The sequence below is a fragment of the Tigriopus californicus genome, chromosome 7 (genome assembly GCF_007210705.1).
Source record: "Tigriopus californicus strain San Diego chromosome 7, Tcal_SD_v2.1, whole genome shotgun sequence".
Classification (NCBI taxonomy): domain Eukaryota; kingdom Metazoa; phylum Arthropoda; class Copepoda; order Harpacticoida; family Harpacticidae; genus Tigriopus; species Tigriopus californicus.
Window position 1 is genome coordinate 3,759,773 of NC_081446.1, and position 19,232 is coordinate 3,779,004.

General features: G+C 43.0%; 1 protein-coding gene across 1 annotated transcript in view; it reads left to right on the forward strand.

The window, feature by feature from the left end:
- Nucleotides 1-19,232, forward strand: part of LOC131884325 (neural cell adhesion molecule 2-like) — a 68,560-nt gene that overhangs the window by 38,003 nt on the left and 11,325 nt on the right. The window contains exons 4-9 of the mRNA XM_059232067.1: nt 10,299-10,412; nt 11,018-11,233; nt 11,654-11,814; nt 13,265-13,412; nt 13,480-13,616; nt 17,045-17,240. Of these exons, the coding sequence (XP_059088050.1) occupies nt 10,299-10,412; nt 11,018-11,233; nt 11,654-11,814; nt 13,265-13,412; nt 13,480-13,616; nt 17,045-17,240 (972 nt within the window). The remainder of the gene's footprint in view (nt 1-10,298; nt 10,413-11,017; nt 11,234-11,653; nt 11,815-13,264; nt 13,413-13,479; nt 13,617-17,044; nt 17,241-19,232) is intronic.

Consider the following 19,232-nt stretch of genomic DNA (forward strand, 5'->3'; position numbering starts at 1 on the left):
CTGAAACGGAGGAAGGGAAGGAGGAAAGAGAAGGAGATCTTTGCTCAATATTTAATGAGATTGCCGGGGAGCCTCACACTCTGTTTGACCAGAACATTACTTATGACCCGATTAATTATCAAAGACCGTCCGTTCCCCCATCGATGAACGTCCTTACAAGTTCAATTGAGGAACAACATTCCTCGCACGAAAAATGACAGGAAGCAGATGTCTCTTTGGTGGACCCTTGAACTTGAAAGCAGGAACATGATTTGGAACAAACATACGGCTAGAAGGGTCTAACCTAAGAAGGGCCTTTGATTGGATTTCCGCTTTAATGCGATTTCGAATCAGATTAATTAACGGTTAATTGGTGTGATCTAATCGACAAAATTAACCCGCATGAAAACCTTTAAAAAGAATTTGATTATGTGAGAAACACTTTTGAATCAAATGATGATGAACCAGGCAGGACTCTTGGGATGTCTGGTATATTTTCGCACGTATGTTTGTTTCTACGAAGTGAGGGGATTTGGAAGTAGACTCAAGTACAAAGTACACCAAATTGGGTTTCTCTTCTCGTCCTTGCAGCTGAAACAGAAGTACAATTCTTAGCCATAAATCATAGCATCAATCCCAATTACAATTGGGACAAAAATAGAATGTATTGACAACATCATTAACAGTACGATAAAGAAATAAGCTTTTATAAGCTTGTTTACTTTGTTAAGCATCTCTTAAGTTTGGTTTGATTTTTTTCCAAGTTTATTGAAAAACACATGGTTTTTTTAGGTCAAGACTAGAAAAAAAAATCAATTCGTGTAATATACATATTTACATGCATGGCCGTGAATAAGATTGAACGACCCGTGTTTACAACAAAGACACTTAAAATATGAATCTTAGTCCGAAAACAGTCTTGGTCTCAAATCTTTTCCACGCTCCAAATGATCCAGTAAAACCTCCGCTTCCACCTTCTATTCAATCAGTTGAAAAGCTCCCCTCAAAGCGATCTATTTTCTTTGCCGGAATGTCACTACTACCACATAACCCTTACACAACGGTAACTGTTGGAGTTGCGGCAAGAAAGGCTGTTCTGAGAATCGAACCATAGTTTCACAATCATAAATCAGATCGACTCGGAGAACTTGAGAAGGAAATGGTGCTTACCAAGTTCTATTAGCTGTACGAGTTTATGTATTCATGCCTCTAATTTTCGGATGATTATCCAGCTCTTTGGGCAGACGATGATGCAAGAGAGAGGAATGAATGGTCGGGTCAGCCAAAGGCCAGACACACATTGGAGAACAGGCTTAGGACGTCTGGCTGTGCTCAAGTATGTCAGACCTCCGACAGACTGATCATTTCTCTTTGTCAAGCGAAAACTGAAGAAAAGAAACACACACGGAGACGCCACCACCCCAAGAAGAGTTCCATCGGCGGATCGAAATTTAATCCATTAACAGAAGTGCTTTCCAACTCCTATTTTAGTACGTAGACTTCCCCGTTTCTGCCGTTCTCGGCTATCAAAATTCAAGCCCTGTATTTGCGACGGACTTGTTGGCGAGAGTGAAGGCCTCCGAACTTTGGATGTAATTGGTGCAATCTGTTGCTGGAACAATAAGGCCGTTTTCCAAATTGTCATGCATCCGCTGGGTGGTTCCAATCTAATCTTCAGGGGAATAAACGCTTTGAAATGGCTTCTTTACTGAAGATGGAAGGGAGATGGAATGAGGCTAACCAGAATGCAGTTTGTGTTAGCGGAAATGCAATCCCAAGTGAACAACATAAAAAAGGCCAGTAAATCAAATAAGCCGCGGAACACAATGACGTAGGAAAGATTTAATGAAAACCAACCAGAACGCCATGGGGATTTACATGTTCTCTTAAGTTCGTGGATTCGAGTGGTGGCAATGGCCATAGATCCTCGAGGAGTGAAGTGTCATTGACTCATTCCCGGAAGTGAGGTCTTCGAATCGGGGCACGTCGTGTTCCCGATCCTTCTCAGCCTTGAGTGTTCCAATGCAGATTTCATCCCGGAGTCTGTGTGTGTCTCTTCGTTCGCGGGGTTGGTTGTTCTGTGTACTTCGCGTTCGTTGGCTTTGAGTCTTGCTAGTGTGGTAGTATGCAAATGCCTCATTCCGCATGCAAATCGAAAAGTGAAACCAATGGATTCGAGAAAATCCTCGTAACTACATAAGTGTAGCGCGTACGAGCTCCCTATTCATTGTTATGGTGTGAGTGGAGAAGGGTGTTCTCTCGACACTGTACTAGTGTACGTACGTACAGTACTATGCTATATGTACAGTGTATGTGCACCCTTGGAAGCAGTGTGTGCTGTACTATATCTTGTATTTACGCAGCCATGAATGGGAGTCTAGTCTGAGGAAATGGCTCTCACACCCATTTCAGACAGGGTAAGATTTGTGACGGTTCCGCGGAAATGTGTTCTCCTAATGCTTTGCAGTAAAACCAGATTGCTTCAACCGTTTGGTACTGCAATCCTTGCAAATTAAAATGATGACAGTAAGATAGTGGAGTCCTAAAGCCTTTTCTCACTTCTTTCTCCATTCAAGAGACAATTTGTTGTTCCACGTGTTCCACCTCAAAGCTCGTGGAACAAGACTTTCCTTCGCGAAATCCTCAACTGTAGATTTCATTATGGTAATCAGTTCGTGCCAAGGGTGAGAGGACTGGCTTGAAACAACTTGAAACTGAATTTGAAGCCCAATTTCGCCGATTTAGTCCGCAATGAAGACCGTGAGCGACAATGAAGGTGCTGAAGGTATTAGACGCGGGAGTAAGCCTGAAGGCCACGAAAATATTGGCGTAAGGGGAAATGGCGGCCGGTAGAAGAAAATTAGGCTGGGCTATTTTGCAGTAGTTACCCTCATAAAGAGTGGAAATGACCTTGTCTGTATGTCCCTGTGTCTGCAAGATAAGCGTGGAACATAAGCTGTGCCAATGGGCCACGGAGTAGCTCACACTTGGTTACTGTAGGTGTTGTTGTTGTTGTTGTTGTTCTTGACTAGTGCATCAACCGGGTTTTATTTCACAGATCGTGAGAGCGCACGATCCTCGCAAATACACAAACTGTAGTTTATGCTCACTACAGGAAGTTATTTCCATGGAACATGGAACACGTCTGTACTCGCCTGAGGTGAAAAAAGAGTGCCACGTGGATAGAGTCCAGCACATTCATTTCACGCGAAGCATGTGCATAAAGTTCATTCTCTAGGGAACTCTCTATTCTAATTTTCTATAACAACCTCGCTTTCCCGTTCTGTGAATTGTACGTGAAGGTGTTCCAGGAATGGGTCCAGTCTTAGCTTCCAGGCTTAGTGATCCCTGCTGTGTAATTAAGCGCATAATGATCTGCAATGTTACACGGACAAGTCGCCGATTTTGTTCCTCCCTTTTCATCCTAAAGCCCATACGTTTTTGGGACAAGGATCAAATTGCGACCTTGGTCGACCTTGTGCTTCACGATCTTGACGCCCTTCGTTTCCCGGGGGAATTCATAATTCATGTTGCCATCCTTATTTCACCATTCGAGTTAATGTTTCCCTCGGCGTTCGTTTCTCAAGCTTGACCGCTTACATGTTTGCTCTTAATAGGATAAGTAGGCTTGTCAGGCTGAACACTAGGGCGCTCTGTTTGAAAGCGTAAAATCCCTTTGATCTTGGGGGGGATCATCTGTTAATGGAAAATATTACTTAGATTCCAGTCCGCAGTACAACACTTGGCCTAACCTCAAAGTCTTTGTGAAGGCCGTGACTGGTCCCCCCACTCACTCTTGTGTGCCATCCATTGTTGGATTTTCCCACTGAATGTGTTTGTACGTCTTAATCCTAACATCGCCGAATGAAAGTAATTGAAGTTGGGATCAATCATGGACGCGGTCCACATTCTTCGTAAATGAGAATGAATCCCAGACGATAAGTTTTCCCTTGGGTTTTGGATAAGACCAAGGGTTGAAAAAGAAAGCGTCTTAGGCGGAATGCATCCAAGTTTGGCTGAGGCCATGAATGCCCTTACAAATATTGGCCAGAAGGACATGTTCGTCAGGTGAGATGCCTGGAGGATTCCTATGGCATTGATTAATGGTTGATCCGCCGAGCGAGGTAAAAAATGATGCCAACACAGGAAGTATGGCAAAGATGTCGTTGAAGCTTGTTGCCAGAGGGCGGGGGCGGAACATCTTAGGAGTATTGGGCACGTGGAATGCAATACTGAACTGTTCCAAACAATTTGGAATCAGTGGGTGCATGGTGCAGATTATAAGCGAGTTTGTTTGTTTGAATGTGTGTCTGTAAGGGCATTCCACAGATGCATCGCGAGGACTGCGAACTTTACCAATTTCGAAGCAACTCAACTTTTTGTCCAAGCTTGTTGAGTTAGAGTGGAGTCGCCCATCAAAGATTAATCCATCATGCAACGCTGTTTTAAGAAAACCAACTCAGTCCAAAGGCATTCAGCATCACGCCACTTTCGGAAGAGGTTATTGCATTTCGGGATAAATGGTTCTGAGGGCACTACTAAGTCCGCCACTCTGCACTGAGTTTTTTGATTGAATTTGGCTCGTAAAAGCACAGTAGTAAATTATGGTAAAATGGGCATTTGAATTCAGTTGAAGTAATTCAATGTCGACCCTGAATACTTTGAATTTGTCTTCAAACGCAAAAACTAATATTATGTATGGTATGCACACTTAAAACCCTTGAGGCTGGAGAAACTTCGTCTTTAGTTGTCAATTAGAGAGTCTGAGTTTTTTTCGACAAAAAAAGATAAACAAGAACATTGAACTTATTTTTTTATGAAGTGTTCCATGCAAACAGTCTGGCCTCATTTTTGTTCATGTTGCCATATTTTATGAGAATAATCTTTGTTTGCCTTTTAGACATCCTCAGCAGAGGCTATTGCTTTAAGATATGCTTTTAGGGAGACTAGGACTCATCAGACTACTGCACCACTCGCTTTTCAAGTCATGCACCTTTCTGAGTAGCTCTGCAAATATGGCCAAGTTTGAATTGACCCAAAAGATCGATACTGTGTCCACTTTTTACTCCAGCTTGACCACGATCAAATTGCTAAATCCTTGACAGGTCACTGCAGGCTTTGGACAGAAATATCTCCTCCAGGTCCAGAATGTCTACGAATCCCATGTCTGCAGTTTCTCGGATTGGAAATCTGCCCTGCAACTCGCTTCAAAGGCCCATAATGCTAATATTTAGCAATCAAAAAACCTTATGCCTCATGCGACTCGGCCTTATTTGCCATCTGAGACGGTCTGCAATGTTCCTCGGGCTTCACTGGAACCAGATGGAGTCCAAAAACTAGCAACGTCCTTAGAAGTCAGAGAAAATAATGTGTATCAAAAGCCTCTTGAAAGCAAGCAAAGCCTTTCCGATGGGCTCGCGGTTCCAACTTCGACGTGAACTTGTTCCAGGCGGTGGATCATCCATCCCACCAGAGTCCGCTTAAAGCGAGAAAGAAATGGCAAAAGAGCTGTGAGGGTCACCATCTTGCACTCTTCAAAAACCGTTGCCCTATAAAGCAAGGCTGTGATATCCTAAGAACGTGATGAAGAAATGCCAACAAACTTGAATAGAGTAGAGACCACAAGGTCAAAAAGCAGTTCCAGATTCAGTACCGAACACCCATGGGGGCTTATCGCATTGATATGTTCCAAACGATTGATAACCGTATGTTTGTATCTGCAAAATGACACTGCAGGGGATTAAGACTTTCTGTGAGACCTTTCGTGTCTGAAAGGTTTGGATGATATTATTGCATTAAACCATTGTTAGAGTTTTCTTTTACTGGTAGACACTGACACGAGTCAGGCCATGACTGACAACTGATTCTCCAGAAGAAAAAAGAAATGGAGGGCTTGTGTTGAAAAAAACCAACGGGAAAGGCCGCCAATATTTCATTGAAGTTTAGATGGTTATTGCAAGATTGGTCGGGGTTTCAAAGTTGGCTGAGCTTATGGTTTTAGAATTCAGGTCCCGTAAAAGACACATGCTACTGCAGTTGGTTGAGCCAGTGGCCGAAGGGAGTTCCACAGACATGTTTGGAACATATTAGGCATCTCCTTTCCTCGAAAAAAAAAATCCGAAAGGCAAGGTCTGTTCCACTGGATTTCGTGGACCAGGGGATCAAGAACACTTAAACAAGAGACCAATAAGTACTGTCGTTCTAACGTACGTCTCAACTTTGCTTTCCGTCTCCCGTTCACATCCACTCCCAAAACTTGGAACTCCCACTTCTTTCCCAAGCAAAGAACCCTCTTCTTATCTTTGTTCATTGGATCCTTGTGAGAAAATGTTCATCGTCAAACACCCTTCTTGCTGGCTGGTTGTTCCAGTGCTTGAGTATTAGGGTCAAATTCTTGGTCGACTTGTATTGGTACTTTGATCTTTAGATCTACTCCCTTAGACTTGAATGCTTCACTGGTCGAATGTTGTGATACTTCTTTTTACCGGGTGGTTCCATGCATTCCATTGGCTCGACACCATTCCCATTCTATGCAACATTGGATTTTCCGGATCAAGGTCTTTGAAGCATTCAATTGTGAACAATTTGCACCTCTTTGATCATTTTAGAACAACTCACAAATGCAACTCGAAACACAATACACACGCCTCCAGACGTTCAGTTGTTGACTCATTATTCGTTCCACCTTGCTAGATTTGGAGCGTTGCATGGTTGGTTTAGTTGCCCTGTCTTCACTTGGTGGGTTGGAACTTGGAACGAGTCTAAACAAGCCTTGATGTCATGCCATATCATTTGGAACCTAGCGTAAGTCTAATGATTTATACCGCTCCTTTCTACTACCTCCATTCTTTCCCCGGTCCCCAGAAACATGATCCAAGTTCATTAGATTGTTAGAATCTCATCAGACGGTGAAATATGAATAAAGTGTCAGAATGCATGCTGCTAGTATGCACCCAGAGACAAATCTGGAACTTCTTAAGCCTGTCGTGGAAAACTTTGAGCCACTGACAATGACCTGATGAGTACTCAAGGCCCCTTAAGACTCTCTTTGTGGTTTGCATACCACCACCCATGTTCTCCTTCACACACACCAGAGTCAAAGAAATTAAGAAATGGTCTTCAGAAAAAAAATGCGAAACTACTGTAGTCTTCCTTGTCCATTTGGGAGGGGGAAATACAAGAATGAGTATTTTTGCATCATTTGGTGTTTGAAACACGTTTCAGTGGAAACGCGGCTTTCATGATCCCTTTTTCGGATCTTAGAAGTTGCAAATCTCATCTAAGGAATGGAACATGGAAAAAATGGTCCGAACGTTTTTTTTCTGTTGGCCAGGAGCCGACCTGGAACGAAGCAGAAACCTGCCAGCGTTTCCTCTATATAATGAATCTCGTCACGCGACAAGAATTTTAATCGAGAACCCGACTCATTGGTTTGAATGGATTTTCCCAGGGTTCTCGGTCTAAACTGGTAGAATATTTTATCAGCCAGGCGGGGGTTTCAGCTCTCCCGTCTCAAGACGTGTGTGGGATAAACCAGCAAGGTTTTTACTTCAGTTAATTTCGGATGTGAACGTCGTATGTGGTTCCAAGCTTGGAAATAAGCGAGAATTTTCCTCTTAATTGTTATATTTGGAAAGGGATTGCAAGTTTTTCCGCCTTTTCCAACAAAATGAATGAATAATTAAAGCCGAGCTAGAGTGGACTTCGCACGCAGAAACAAGAGGTTTTGGCGGATGCCAAATTGGCATGTTTACTTTCTCGTCACTCTGTTTGCCCAGACGGGTCTGCAAAACCATCAAGAGCGCCCAAGTAATCAGTTTACGAGCGCTGCATTTTTTGCTCCACTTTCATGTCAAGTTGGTCCTAACAAAACAACTTTCATACGACCCGATAAGGCTTGGGGCAATTATCAATGTCTGGAGCATGCCAAAAATTGAGAGGGTTTTGACAAGGCCATGCTTTTGATGAGGTTGCGAGAGTAACTAAAACGAGATGCAATCATCAGACTTGGAGTCACCCAACCTTGTCAAAAATCACTTTTGTAGCGTGGTCACTACCGCAAACCATTTCTGTGAAACCAATAGTACAGGAAGTCCTTTGTCACCCCAGATATTCGGGCTTAATGTGAAGAGAAACCAAAGTTCTTCCGCTTCAAGTAAATTTGCTGAAATAATCAAGTCAAGTCCGTTCGTAAGCTCGGCCTATCTTGGGAGTGCCTAAGTTGCAAGGGGCTTGGCCTTATTTAATAGCCGCTCGAAAGTGCATTCATTTGCATGTGTCGTGGCCGTTCTTCTTGGTGAACAACTTGAACAGCCTGAAAAGCTTAATGAGTTTCGTCGTTTCTGTTCCAAGACTCAAAATTCAATTACTAATCCCTTGGCGCCGTCCCACGCGTCTAGGGAGTTCGAATATTAACAGACACAGTCGTGCACAATTATAGGAAGGGGAAAGGGGTGTCCTCTGTGAGGTCCCAAAGAATTCAACCCACACAACCTTGAAAACTTCCCGTATTTCAATTTCTTTCGGGAAGTTTGGGAGAGTTCAATTTCATAAATCATACAGCGAAAGAGCTTTGTTGGCTCTGAACATGAGCCTTCGTGCTCATGTATGGCTGGAATGTGGTAGCAAATTGTATTGAATGAAAGGGGAAAACCATTAGTCTTTGAAAAAAGACCTCTTGAGCAATGAACACCGCGACATGAGAGAACTTGCAAAGAAAAGCCAAAAACTGCCTAACCCACATTTAAAGGGTTGGTGGGAGTCCTATGGTTTTATGTTCCTCTGAGCTTGATCTAGGGCCCAAAGACAATTACTGGCTATCATAATTCATGGGCAATTAAGGGGCGTTAAAGGGGTCAGAGTCGTGGTAAGGTATCATGGCATCCAATTAACCACCCCATTGCCCCCCCCCGCCTTCCTCTTTTCCCTTAAATATCACTTGGAAAGCGAAGGGAGCAATGAAGTTGGAACATGGAATCTGGGGAAGGTGAAAATTCGCATTGGTGAGAATAAGGGTCAACAACTTGCTCGGTTTCTCGAGGAGAAATGAGGTTAGAGCTAGGGTAACCCGGAACACTTTTATGGCTGGCCAAGATCTATCTTGGGACTGAATCATTTACGTGAGGTGAGTTCGCCCGTTAGAAAGACCTACTCGTAAGCTACTGGTCTAACGGTGAAATGTTGCTTTTCTAGCCTCGACCTAACATGTTCATGACGTTGTCGATTTATCGGCAAATTATTACCAATTTTCCCCGACCTCCCGTGCTCAAGGTTTTCAATAAGGTCATGTCATGAACGAAGAAAAGGCCTTGAGTGGATAAATATCAGGGTCGGTAAACGTAACTAATAGCCCTATTGGTTAGCCAGATCAAAAGTGTCACAACTTCGGTAACACAAGACTAGCCCGAGATTGCTTACTGGTAGCAAGGTATTTCCTAACATTAACTGCTCGAGCAACCATTATTCTCTCTCCCCCATTGTGTGACTTGCCGTTCCTCCAGGATATTTATTTTCGGGAGGGGTGGAAATCTGTAAGCGTCGTTAATGAATGAGGGGATCCCCACCATCCAACACACCACCCGTCCATCCACCCACGTAACCGCCTATCCGCCCACCACAAACGCCATCCACAACTGTGAATGAATGTTCTCCACAATGACGAGGGTTTAGGAGCGGGGATGCAAGGGGAGAGGAAGATCATTAAGGTGATTTTCTCACTTGTTGGACCTAGAGAGCAACTCAACAAGGATGCCGAGCTGGCAGTTTAAGGGATTAGAGCTAGGTCTCCAAGTCGGATTATCTTTTGTAATGAGACCTATTTAGGATTGCTAACCAAACTTGCCACCTTTTCGTTTATCACATGGTACATATGAGATATTGTAAGTTCATAGCATGATCTATTGGTTGTTTTCCAAATGCCATGTTAAATGCCGAACTCGTCATGACTTTTGAATACAAAAAAAATGTTTGCGACAAGTTCCCTTTGTCATCTTGGTTGGATAGTGTCGTACTATAAAGGTCGATGAAGATGTAGTGCATATAAGAATATATATCTCGAATATAAGTAGTATAGTACTTCTCCTGGTCACTTCGAGGAGAGACTGGATTCATTCAACCCATGGGGCAAAGACAAATTTACAGTTGGAATGGCCAGCTTTTTCTGCAATTTTGCCGTTTTCAACTCCGTAGAGAAGATGGTTGAATGCTTGGGTAAACAAAGAAATGCAGAATCTGTCATTTCCATCCAGCAAGTCCCAACGTCGTTGTTCGAGGTCTGGCAATCCTTTTCACTGATGGTGTTTGTTTGTCTTCGCTTTCAGTTCGGCCTCAGAAACCTCTGATCAGGAACTTCGACTCCGGCGACATCGTCCAGGGCTATTTGGGACCTTATCAGATTGGAACACGTCTTTCACTGCTCTGCCAAGTGATTGGAGGTAAGATTATTAGGCCTCGTTGGCCCCAACCAGGGACTTAATTATGCCATAATTTTCACATCTCGAGAAGCTTCAGACCCTTCAAAGCAGACCCAGCCAACTTAGGTAGGCGTCAGGCACTTTTTGTTTAGCGCGTCTGTTTTCCAGTGACGCCGCTAATTCAAAAACAATCCCCTCTCTTTCCGGCCAGTTCTTAACTTCATGAGCAAGAAGAGGTATAATTACACTCTCAAAAGTGTAGAAAATGCGCCAGGACTAACCAACCACCTCTGACAATGATCCCTTTTTATTGGGGCTTCCACAGGGCTTATACTCGTCAGAATGAACTGCAACTAATTGAGGGGTACCGCGCATTGTACATGGTAAATGCAATACACAATAACGGAATACAATACAGAGTGGAATTGCGTGTCAAGGCGCAATGTCCGGATACCACTGGAGCCCGATTATTTTTGGGAAATTAAAAGAAGTACCCTTCTCTATGAAAGAGTCACTATGGCATGAACATGAAATTCGTGTGTCTCAAATCTGGTTCAACACGTGCACACAAATCTGGATCCAACGCACCATTTTGACGCATTCGTTTGGGGTTTGGTATGTTTCAGGTAAACCGAGACCCCGAGTGATTTGGTATCGGAATGACCGACCACTCAACTCCATCTCATGGTCGAGCACGGATCCAGACACGGGATTCGATATCATGAATAATAATATCACCATCGAGGCCCTGACTCGGAAAGATGTTCACAGCGAATTCACGTGCGAGGCGACCAATTTCGACAACATTGTTCAACGGACATCGGTGGAGCTGGACTTGAAATGTGAGTTGATGAGAAGTGTCTGGTCAATCAATCTCACCAAGGTTGTTTTCGTTTGCAGTGGGAAGAACAGTAATGTCTTTTGGGATGTTATTGTTGGGTTTGAAAACACGTGTGTCAATCAAGGTTTAGCCAATGGCATTCTTGAGAAGTTGTAAGCTGTTTCAGGGTCACATAAGGGGCCAATCTTAGCTTTTCAAGCACATGTTGGGCTCAACGATTTCCTTCATTTGGAAAAGGAGCACCAACTCCCTATTTAAAGGGTCCAATTTCGTTGAGTGGAGCAACATTCCGCTTCGTCATTTCTGTCAACAAATCGATAATGGATTTCCTTGAAAAGAGCCTGAGAGCGAGACTCTTTGATGAAAGATTCTCCTCACGGAGAAAAAAAAATCCACTCATTTTCTTTTACTTTATCCACAGATCAAGCCCATAACGTGAGCATTCTCAGGAAGAACACGCCTCTTCGAGCAGGATCGCAACATGAGTTCATGTGCCAAGCCTTTGGTTCGAGACCCGCAGCATCTTTAACTTGGTGGTTTGGCGACCTTCAGATCCGCCCAGATTACGACCACGTTCATATTGTAAGCCCTGATTACACAAGATCATAGGAGTTAGAAGGAGAGAAAAGCCGCTTTAGTTTACATTAATATCGGGTTGACATTTCCTCTTGATTGAGATCGTATTGTCCTTGAGAGCATTGTCTTCAAATGGTTGTCTTCATCAGGGCTAAACCGGTCCAAAGTTTCGGTCAGGTGCACAAGAATGATTCACTCCCTAAAATGGCACTTCAGAGCGGCTTTAGACTTCAAAAGTTTGGACATATCATCAGTCAAATCATAGTAAAAACAATAGATCAAAATGATGGTTAAACTGGAAACTAGGACTTGATAAAGCACATCATTTACTCTTTTACGCACCCATTCCAAGCTTAGAGATTTGGCTGGCGTTGTAGGAAACCCCAATTGTTTATATTTCCTGCTCAGTGCATGACCTCAGGTCCATTGTGTTTGTGGTCCACTATGGAACACCGTGGAAAGTTTTTCTTTACTCCTTTCACAAGAAAGGTGAAGTAGTTTCCGACCAGAATTGTGCAGCCTTTCATACGGACGTTTTGCTGGAACTGGGATCAGAAAATCCTAAATACCTTGAACTTCTTTTCATGCGGAGAGGACAAACCAAATCAATGCCTTTCAAAATAAGACGAACTTGGCCTCCCTGATCAACCCTAACAACAGACGGGGTAAAAAGGATCTTCTCTCTTCGTAAGCTTCTCAGACAGAATGCATTCCCATTTTCAATTAGAACCGTTCCACCTCCTACCAAACTTGCTCCACAACGAAAGGCACCAGCACTGGAGGTCAAGAAAAGAAACTTTTTCTTTATCCTCCTCCTTCTCCTTCTCCTCGTTGTGATCGTCCTTCTTCCTCTTCTCCGACTCTTTCACGGTCGCCACAGCTGCAGAGAGGTTCATTTGCCGTCTCTGCTTTTGTCCATTCAAGGGCATTATTGTGCCTCTTCCAACCCGATTTCGTTGTCCCCATCCCACTTTTCTGAGAGAGGTCCTTACTAAATCTCTACCTACGTACGTGTAACTCTCACTCATACACACACGTACTCATATATTGTTCCACGAGTACATTACAACGAACAAGATGGTGCCACTGGAGTTTTGACCACGAGGGCAAACACCGCTCTCTCTCTCTCTCTCTTCCTAGTTGTTGGAACCACGTGGAAGAAGTAATTTTGACGGCACGTCTTATTAATTTCTGGCTGCTCGCGTGGAACCTTTACCTTGAAGTCTAAAGAGGAGGCAAAGATGCAGTACTGACTAATTTGTCTGGATTTTGAATGATCACCGTGATATTACATAGCTCCATTTCAATCTGGATGTGATGTCTTGCCGATACTCTCCAATATGAAGAGCTCAAAGTCTTAAGGACAAACTGAAACGTTGAAAAAGCCTTTAACGAAGTCGAAGTTGCTTTTTTTTTAGTTCGAGCAATTTTTTGACAGCACTTTCCGTTTTTTTAGACCTCATCGGCTTCTGGAGAGACCTCGATTTCTACACTCACTTATACGCCAAAACACGAGGATAATGGGCAGACTCTTCGATGTCGTTCCACCAACCCGGAGATCCATCGAGGAGTTCTCGAAGATAACTGGACCCTAGATGTCCAATGTGAGTGAACTTTGTCTGATTGTTCGAGACACTCGTGCGAAATTGGTCTTTGATGTCTTCGTTGCAGATCCTCCAATTGTGGAAATTCGATTGGGCAAGAGCCTCGTGGCCTCGGCCATTCGACAAGGGGTGGATGTCTACTTTGATTGTCTCATCAAAGCTAATCCATCACCCAAGACCAAAATTGTCACTTGGCTTCATAACGTGAGTTTAGAACAGAAAGACCAACTTTGGGTCTTTTGGGGACCATGATGTTATGCTTCGGAGAAGAAAAGTTTGTTCACAATGCGTGTTTAATTACGAAAAAGTTTCACGAGGTTTTACTGTAATTCAAGCCTAATGGGCGCTTTTATGGTGGAGAAAATAATGAGCTCATAGGCCTGTTTGATCTACTTTTATCCCTTTTTCAATTAGGGGCACTCGTTCTGCCACACAAGGTCAGATTTTGTGGAAGTCACTCCAATATGTTAGCTCAAAAGCGTTATCCAGAAATTGTGTTCCAATGTCACCTTTAGCACTCCTTCCCAACTTTTTGTCGGGGTCCTTTTTGATTGATTGTCTCGTAATGATAGTTTACAAGGACCTTACAAATGACAAATCGAAAGGTCAAAGCTTGAAAACTCGAGTAATCTATCATTGACCCTCCCCTAACTTAAAACTAGTTCTTGACGCGGCCTGACAAACTGGATGTGAGAGCAAGCTGAAGACGCCTTCTTGATCTCTATACGGTATCCATTGGATGGTTTATGCATGGTGTTGGGGCTCGAGGGAATACTTTGATGTCTCAATGCCCCGCTCTTAAGCCTTTTTGTTGTTGTGATGCTATCAAAAAGCAGCGCAAAAGTTTTTGATCTTGCCCTCCGAGGAGGGCGAAAGCAAAAAGAAACTTGGCTCCCTCTCGTCTTGCTCGAAGTATCGAAGAACAGTTATACATAGAAGTATCGTAGGGAAAATCTACAAGGAGAGAAAGTTAGAGCCTCAGTAAAATTTTGATCTAGACACAATCAAGTAATTACTTGATACATTTGAAAGTTTCCAGGTTTATTTTGAAAATGAGAGAAGCATGAACAGGACTCTTCTTTGTGCTTTTGAAGTGCAAATGTGACAGAGGTTTTGTTGTTGATAAATTCTACCCTTTCGTACTAAACCAACAGATTCACGCAACCTAAGCAACTTTATTATCTCGTAGAGATTTGACCATGGTCAGACAGCGCAAAATGCCTACCTATCTGGCGTGAATTGTCCAACCACTATCAACATTTGGTATTTCTTCTGCAGAGGCAAATGTTTTCCAATGCTCTTTAGTCTCTACACGTACAGTCCATACTCTCTCTACAGTAGATTTAGTTCTCACGGAAAAGAGGAGCTAAAGCCAAAACTACCCAATATCCACAACTATACGTAACCAGAAAAGTCCGCTCGTCTTGGTCTGTACACAGCACACAAACATTCTCTGTGACGAATGGGAGGCAGTGAGCTTTCATCTCCAGTGGGCCTTTCAATGGATGAAAAGAATTTTTGATGCCTGTTCTCAACCCATAAATATTTCAATTGAGCCCAGTTTTTTCTCGCAAACTCAAAGTGGGAATTAGAGGCATTAAGATCGATGGGTGCAGGCACCGATCATCCCGTTCCCATCGGTAGCCTCAATAAATTTCATACCACTCATCAATGATGCAAGGAGACCCCTGAAAAACATCCATGTGAGCTCGGGACCTCGCTTGGCTATGAAACGCGGGTTCCTTCAGTCATATTTCGGAATAATGCCCCATTAGAAGGCTGGCCTTACGAGAAGAACAATAGCGCAGCAAAAGACCGAGCCCCCTGTTTGTGTGGCAAGTGCATATTGCCTTTCTTAAAAAACTAGGACACACTTTGTGGAGACTCTCGCGAAAACACCATGTGGAAAAGACCCTTTTTTACTTGGTGAGAGGACGGAAATGACATCAAGCTTAAAAGAAGGAGGCTTTATTCCATCCTTGCAGATATTCATATGAGACTTGAAAGGAGTCTTTATTAAAGAAAGATTTTGGGCGTAAATTTTATGTGGGTTCTGAAAATATTAATATCATAACAAAAAGACCATATGGTCTGCACATCTCTCCTCGGATCAAGTGGTCCATTTCTCCAGACGCAGACTCGAACTTGAGAGAGGACATTAGGAAATAAATTTCGAACAGGTGATTATTCAGTTCTTCAGTCTCGACCTTGGAAAGGAGTGCACATTTTGTCCAAGAGGTAACTCAATTTGAGGGCCCATTTTCCTGACTTGCTTTTGAACTAGGCTGGAAAACTGTGTGGGTTGACACAAAGAGGCAATGCACAAGAAAGTAGGCCTGTCGATCCTAGGACTACTCGGTTACTGAATACATTTCATTCCGAAGGAAATGCGAGCATGAAATAAATACTTGGGCTCATAAGGAATTGAAGGGTGAAAATGAGCGTTGATGTGAAAATATGCTTACTATTTTAACTTCCCTTGTAATTTTTGTTCCCGTGCCAAGAGGAAGAGTTGTATTTCGGGGGGATTGTTTCTTTTGGACTGGGTGGATGAGAAAATTGGTACGGGCGGTTGGGGGCAGTGAAAGACTTCCACTTACTTTTGGGCCGACTTCCATCTTTCTTGCCTTCATTCTAGTCCCAGCAGTAAATTTTACGGCTCTAAACCGAACAAGCAAGATTCACAAAGGTCAAACAAAGGCTTCTTGGCCATAATGTATCCTACAGGGTGTGTACGAACATGCCTGTTCTAGATTTTAGCGGCGGCCCTTCCCAAATTCAGATGCAGCCCCTTTGGATGAAGATTGTTATACGGGAGACCCGTTAACCTTGTGCCTGTTAGCTGTTCCTTTCTTTTTACTGTACTACGGCCTTTGCGGAGATTGGAGGACGTGTGTGGTAGGTCGGAAAGTCCAAAGACCAAGGGAAGTCTTTCCTCGTCAGAATTCATTTCCCCTAGAGAAAAGAACATTAGTTGGTTCCTGCTTCCAAAATCAGATTTCCTTTCCTTTTCCGAACACAGCCACACTTGGAGATAATTCAACTCTTAGAAAGGTTTGGACTTTGAAGTTTGCAATGGTGTCACCTGATTCTGTTTGGGTACTAGGTAAACATGTTGCTGATTCTATGAGGGAAGTTGATATTGGGAAGAGAAACATATGTTCATATACTTATTTACAATAGTTGCCATATTTGTCTCAAGGATTTCTCTCTCTATATAAATGTTTATCCTTGGTACATGCTTTGATAGGGGGATTTGTATCACCCAGGAAATCAAGAATACCGGAGAAGCTTTTCAAAGAAGGCTGAAGCAAAACTTCATGCTCTTGGTTTCCTGGCACTTGTTTAAGAAATTGCAATCCACTTGGAAAAAAGCCGTCCTTTTTTCTCACTAGCCATTACTGAACTCCAACTCTTAACCGAGTTTGGCATCAATTAACAATTAATTCCATGATCTTTTCGATTATCAAAAGTGATATACAATAATGATTGATAAGATTGCTGCCTTTCATGATAACCATGACCGATTGCCCGCCAATTTCTTTTCACATGGTGTAGCTCCATGATCAACTGAGTGAAAGGCTTTGTCGTACTGTTCATTTGCATAATTATTCTAATTCCTTTTGTTGTAGGGCCAAATCCTGAAGCAGAATCGCCATGATGACCCCCGGGCTCGAATGGTTCTCCCGAGTGTAAATGACCCCAATAGTCTGGTTCTCCAAGGGGTCAAGAAAGCGGCCAGAGGAAACTACAGCTGCAGAGTGGGTAATGGAATACCCACTCACGACTACGAAGTTCAGGCCCAGCCCAAATTTCTTGACGTCAAATGTAAGTCTTCTAGGAAAAGTTAATTGATCAATACACACATTGGGACATTGGGATACTAGGGGCAAACTAATTGCTAAATATTAATGATATGAGGAGTGAAGAAACCTTGAGTATTGCTGCTCATTGTCATGACTCATGAGTGAAAAAGAGTTTTAGGTCAAAAAAGGTGTAAATGCTGATTTCAGAGGTGGACTGGCGAAAGGTCCCAATTGTGGTCACTATGGCTCGCTTGCAGTGAGTGATGAATTGTGTTTTTCATGAGCGCTTTGAAATTCTTAAATAATTCAAGAGATTTGGCCTTGAAAGGTGCCGCCCGACCTTATCCTATCCCCGTTAGCTTTAGCAAATTCAACTCGTGAAGTAGGTTCTAAAATGATTCGAATTTCGATATTGCACGGGATATCCGTTTCTGACCCACAACTAAAGGTCTAGAGGACCTGGTGACAAAATGATGACAAAATGAAATGACTCCTGAATAAAGAGAAACTCTGTGGATCAGTTGTCGTTAGGAAGGGATTGAAATACTGAAGATTGGTTAGGAGAGCTTTGGCCAAGGGCGTAATTCGGCTGAAAGCATCGTCCCCTTGTTTGGTGAGTTGGGAACAAAAAAGTTACGTTCCACCCTCTTTGTGTCCCACATGATTGTCATTGCGAACTAATCCTCCCCATTCCAATGTGGAGATGACAACGAGCTCAGTCCATTGGCAAACGTTGTTACCCTTATTCTGCATCCCTTGGAGCGCAGAGAGCAAACAGAAAGAAGCATGTTTCCATTTGCTAATGGAGCTTACTGGGTTCTGTGCATGTGGAAGGACTCCCAATTTCAAAGCGCATTTCAAAAAAGATCTTGACCTCATTTACTTGGCTCGTTCACTCTCCAAGGTGATGAAGAGTTTTCCCCATGGGATCCTAGGGTAAAAGGGAGGCCATTTTCTAAATAAATATAAATGGTCCATGTGTGAAGAGAAATTCCAAACCCTCTTCTTTTCTCGGGTCCCTCGAGTACTTTGGACGGATGTCCAGTGCTTTTGAAGGCATGGAGGCTTCTTCCATCATGGATCAAACTTATAAACCGCCCACACTCACACACGCACATATTTTTTTACCCACGCCCATTTGAACTTTGTGGAACTTTTTGTGGAGAAGAGAGGTCAGAGCCAAAATCCAATATGGAACGAACGGCCTCGCAACTTTTTTGAACTAGCAAAAAGCCACGGCTCTCTTTCTATATAAAAAAAACTTTGACTAGACGTCCATTTGATTCAATTCTTGGAATTCGCTTTTATGAGATACCGAGGACCAGATTCCAAGGTCGGAAATTAGGGGCTTCCGATGAAATATGCATTGTGAGGCGCAAATAGGCAACACCTTCCCCTTTTTGTCTTACGGTCAAGGATCGCTCGCTCTCTTGTTCCCTTTAAGACCGCCGAGAAGTAAGAGATACCGCTAATCCAATTTGGTTCCCAGAATCTCTGACCAAGTTCCATTGGCTTCTTCTGAAGCTCTATGTAAACCATCGTAACTCTTTTTTCCCCTTGAGAAGTTCACAATGGAGAAGAAAGAAGAAAGAAAATCAATGAAAATAAAGTGCTGACATATCGTTATGTAATGGCTCCAAAAACCCCTTCCTGGTTCGTGAACCGACTTGGCAACCTTTGTAGGATAATGCAATCCAACCACTCAAGTCAATTGAAGAATAACTCACATCATTTGATTACAAACCAAATTCGAATTGGCGGATCAAAACTGTTTGATATCCCGTGGCCTTTAAAAACGAAATTACGAAAATCAAATATGTTTCCATTCAAAAATGGCACATGCGTGCCCCATAGTAAATTCTATAATAGAGAGCAAGCAATACATGCCCACGTACGTACCACGTAAGTATCGTTACTACTTCTTATAGCTCCAATAGTTGTTCGTGCCAAGCTTTAATTGTCTTGAGGCATCTGTGATGGTAACTAGAGAGAAACAAAGAAAGGCTTCCTCGCT